Source organism: Haematobia irritans, chromosome 2 (genome assembly GCF_050003625.1).
Source record: "Haematobia irritans isolate KBUSLIRL chromosome 2, ASM5000362v1, whole genome shotgun sequence".
NCBI lineage: Eukaryota > Metazoa > Arthropoda > Insecta > Diptera > Muscidae > Haematobia > Haematobia irritans.
Genome location: NC_134398.1, coordinates 98,371,577 through 98,376,398, shown reverse-complemented (window position 1 = coordinate 98,376,398; position 4,822 = coordinate 98,371,577). Strand labels below are relative to the sequence as shown.

General features: G+C 41.4%; 1 protein-coding gene across 1 annotated transcript; it reads right to left on the bottom strand.

Annotated features, from left to right (window-relative positions):
* Positions 1–2,675: 2,675 nt before the first annotated feature.
* On the bottom strand, positions 2,676–3,728 carry LOC142224844 (uncharacterized). Its single transcript, XM_075294628.1, has one exon. It carries the CDS (start codon positions 3,726–3,728, stop codon positions 2,676–2,678), a length of 1,053 nt encoding a protein of 350 aa, XP_075150743.1.
* Positions 3,729–4,822: the final 1,094 nt, after the last annotated feature.

Genomic DNA, 4,822 nt, shown 5'->3' with positions numbered 1-4,822 from the left:
CCTTGTCCGCTCCTATCTCCATTTGTCTCTCCTCTACCTGGAGAGTCGAAACCTAGAAATTCTGACTGTGGTGTAGAAAAGAGGTCTTCTCTATTGCTCGAAACCGGTGTTTGACATCTATTCGGCGCATTCATATCATCAGATCTCACCCGTAATGGTGTTGTTACGTGGTCAGATGTCGGAGCATATCTCTCTGGCTCTATCGAGATGTGCAGTTGACGTTTTGGTAGGCTCAATGCCTCCTCGTTCTCATACGGCTTCCCATTGGTCTGAATTTGGCTTCTAATTTGGTCGTCATGCCGCTTTACCGTTCTTCCCTGGAATAAAATTTCGTAGTTAAATCACCCACACGATTCAAAATTATTCCTGGAACCCATTTATCCATTCGCTGGTTGTTTGACAGAAAGAATACGTTTTGCATTGGTTCAAATGAACGAAATGTTGCGTTAAATTCTATGTACTGTTTATCCGTAATCTTCTTGGATATGTCCTGAGGCATAAGTAAGTCTAAGTGCGTGCGCAAGTTTCGGCCCAAGAATAATAATGATGGTGATTTCCCTGTGGTTGAGTGAGGCGCAATGCGATAGTGTTGAAGAAATTTATTCAAATGTTCATGTATGTTGTTTCTATTGGCTCCCGCTGTCTTCAGTGCAGTCTTTACCGTCTGTACAGATCTTTCAGCCTGCCCTTTCGTTGATGGGTGGTACGGAGCCGCGAACTTGTGATATCTAACGCCCATCCTGGTCAGAAATTCTTTGAACTCCAAAGAAGAAAAACACGTACCATTGTCTGATACCACAGTTACTGGAACGCCGTACGTGGCAGTCATCTTCACTTCAATCCATTTGCTGTACGCATCTACAACGATTAAGAACATGGACCCCAAAAATGGTCCCGCGTAGTCCACATGTATACGATCCCACGGTCCACTCGGATACTGCCAGTGGTGCTGTCTAAATTTCGCAGGCTCATTGGCAAATTTTGCGCAATCAAAACATTTTTTCGCGGTGGCTTCTATTTCACCATCTATTCCAGGCCAGTATACAAACGACCGCGCTATGCCCTTCATTTTTACGGTGCCCAAATGCGCAGCGTGTAGGTCCCGCAGAATTTTCGGACGTAATTTACTGGGAATGACTACCCGATGCTCAAAAATCAGACAATTGCCAGCCAGTCTAAAGTGCATCTCTGGAGCCTTGTAGCCGTATGACTTAAGTGATTTTCCACTTTCTAACAGCTTTATTATGACTCCCAATTCCTCGTCTTTCCCAGCCAATATGCTCAGCACTCATAGGCAATTGTTCAATCTGTTTTATTATAAAGTTATCGAAATCATCATAGTCATGTTTGATTCTGTTTACGCCCTCTTTCTTGACCGCTCTCGAGCAAAAATCCGCATTAGCATTTGCCTTCGTTGTCTTGAAATTCACATCGAAATTAAAATTCGCTAAAAAGTCCGCATAACTCGCCATTCGGCTAATACATAGGACAGGCAACGATTTATTTGGATCCAAAATTTGCGACAACGGTTTATGATCCGTAATCAATGTGAAGTGGCGTGCATAAAGGTATAGAAAAAACTTATTGACTGTCCATACAATTGCTAGAGCCTCTTTGTCCATTTGTGGGTACTTCCGCTCTGTCACGCTTAGTGATCTACTTGCATATGCAATCGGCCTCTCCCTTCCATCTGGCATCCGGTGAGACAAAACGGCTCCTAATCCAACTTGACTGGCATCTGTTGCCAGTAAGACAGGCAATTCAGGATTGTAAGGTGTTAAAACCTGCGGTGAAATTAAAGCGGAATGGAATTTTTCATTTCTCAGCATATCGCGCAGGGGCCTCACCCGTGTCGCTAAATTGGATATAAATGATCCATAATATGTAGCCTTGCCCAAAAATAATTGCAATTCATCATGTGTCATAGGTGTAGGTGCATCTCGCACAGCCTCTATATGCCTGTCGGATTTATGGATACCCTCTCTATCGATCTTATGGCCCAAAAACTCCACAGATGGTGCGGCAAAAACACATTTGCTCCTATTAAGCCGCAATCCTTTTGTATACAGACGTTCAAGTGTTCTTTTAAGTACGGCTTTTAAATTCTCGAAATCCTCAGCGTAGATCAGTACGTCATCGAAAAAATTGCAAACATTTGGTATATCTTGTAATACCCCCTTCATGGTTCGTTGCCAAATTGCTGGTATATTAGCAGCTCCATACACCGCACGTGTTGGTCGCACAAGCCCGTGTGTGGGGGTGTTGAGGGTCAAAGCATGTGCAAATTGCTCATCGACGACTAGATGAGAATATGCATCCGTCACGTCTAGATGGCAAAACAATTTTGCACCTTTCATCTTATTAAACAAATCCTGTGGTTTCGGGATCGGGTGTTCGTCCACAATTATTCTTGGATTGAGGGTTGTCTTATAATTCCCAGTGATTTTGATTTTCCCGTTCTTTTTTGAAACAACATGGGTCGTAGAAGCCCATTACGAAAACTCGACTTTCTTGTATATACCTGCCGCTATCTTCTTTTCAATTTCCGCTGCATACTCGTCTCTTAAGGCTAGTGGAATTTCTCTTGCCCTAGCGAATACTGGACTTATATCGGTTTTAAAGTGCACACTAATAGGAGGTACATCAAGTTCCCCTGGAACATCACTGAAAACCTCTTAATGCTGCTTAATAATGTCTTGTATTGCCTGTGCCTCATATGCAGGGAGCCTCGGGATGGCCACCTTCATAGCACCCACCTGTTCCGATGGAGCAAACAGTCCAACAAAATCGATTTCTTTAACGAATTGTGCTATCCATTCTCGGCCGAAAAGAGAATCGAAATCATCATCCACGATGTACATATTGAGTTTCCGAGTTGTGAGACCCACCTTCACGTTTGTAACCACACAGCCAATACAATTGATTCTATGACCCGTGTAGCTAGAAAAATTCCTTGTTGTTTTGAGTATTCGGGGGTTTTGAATTACCTTTTTAAGTGTCTTCCTGCTAACAATGCTACAGGGTGCCCCTGTATCTAATTCCATATTTATTTTTTTTCCATTTATAAACACCTCAAGCATGTGTTTACCGCAATTTGTCGTTCCAATTTGGTTAAGCCTTTGAATAAATTCAGCGTCATCTTGTTCATCCTCCTCTGTCACATGTGCCGTTTTGGATTTACAAACCTTTGCAATGTATCCAGTTTTGTTGCAAGCATAGCAAGTAGCATTGCGAAACTTACATCGATCTCGGCTATGTGGTCCACCACACCCATAACACGATAACTTTTCTGTTCGGCCCTCTCGACTTCTCTCTCCTCGTCGACGGGGAGCCGCTCTAACCTTTTGTCCCGAAGTCGCCTTGTGCCTTGTAGCCATGAGTCCAATTTTGTTAGTATCACCCTCAAGGTCGGGTAATGCAGCAATCCTCATCTCTAATGCCGATTGGTGCGATGCCTCTAATCGCTGTGCAATGTTATATGCCTCACTAAAATCTTTGGGCTCCTTGGCAATTATTTCGTCGCAAATGGTTCTTGACATTAACCCAAAGAGTAGCTGTTCCGTCAACATTCTGTCTAAAAATGGGCCGTAGTTACAATGACTAGCTGCCTTCCTCAAACGCAGGGCGAAACTGGATAAGGGTTCATCTTTTCCGTGAGTCAACTGACGAAATTTGATACTCTCCGCGTATTGATTTTTTCTGCCGTCCCAATGATTAATCAACAGCATCTTAATCTCATCATAAGTGAGGTCTTGAGGAACCCTTGGGCTGCACAAAATCTTCAGCGAGTCATTTAACTCCGGTCCCATATAAACAAGTATATACTGTCTGTACCGCCCTTCATCAATCTTGCTTAATTGAAACGACCATTCGCAGCGAGTGAAGTAATCCTGAACAGAAGTTGCTTCACTGGATTTGTAATGCGAGATTGCTAGATGTGGCGTTGTGGCTGTCTGTTGTACTGTTGGACAATATTCGCTGCTGCTGTGTGGGCCGCCTGTTCAGCCGTACCTTGTAAGGCTTCCTTCAACAACCTGGCCAAAGCCTGTAAGTCTGCCGTCTCTAAAGGCATGTCGCTGTCCACTTCTGACACCACTTTTATATTCCTTGCAATAAAACACGCCGCTTATACTTTTCTCATTTATTCAATCAAAACTAAGCTTCAGACTGAATTTCACAATAATAATAAATTTTAATGTAAAGTGTTACCAGAGTATTATTTATAGAAAGATAATCAATAGTTGCCAGATCAGTACACAACACCCAATAAATTTTATGCATTCGTATTTCACCATATTATAGAAACAACAACCCAATAAACACATGATGAGCGTTTTTCAAATGCAACAACTTTTCAGTTTGAGGGTATATATAATTTTCAACATAAATTCAACTTGACTTGAAATAGCTCATCTTCAATACATCTTCAAATTGTTTGCGAATTACATCCAATTTGCCAAAATGTTGACGAAATCTTTGAAAAGGTGTTGAAGATAATATGAGAAAACTTTGACAAAACACTACCCTAAAATGCAACGAAAAAACCATGTGGTTTTCAATACTTATTTGTGCAACGAATTTCGTGGTCAAGTGCAAGAAATAAAAAAAATGGAAAATTTTAGGCAAATAACCAAATAGTTTATAAAAATGGGTAAGTGAAAATAAAAAAATGAAATAAAACTTTCAGGAAGTCACTAAATGTATATCTCTTTGCAGAAAACTAAAATTATGGATTCTACATTCTTGAAAACATTAAAAAGCTGACCGGTGAAAAAATGGTGGACAATTAACTGGAACTGATTCAAATAGTTTATAATAATTG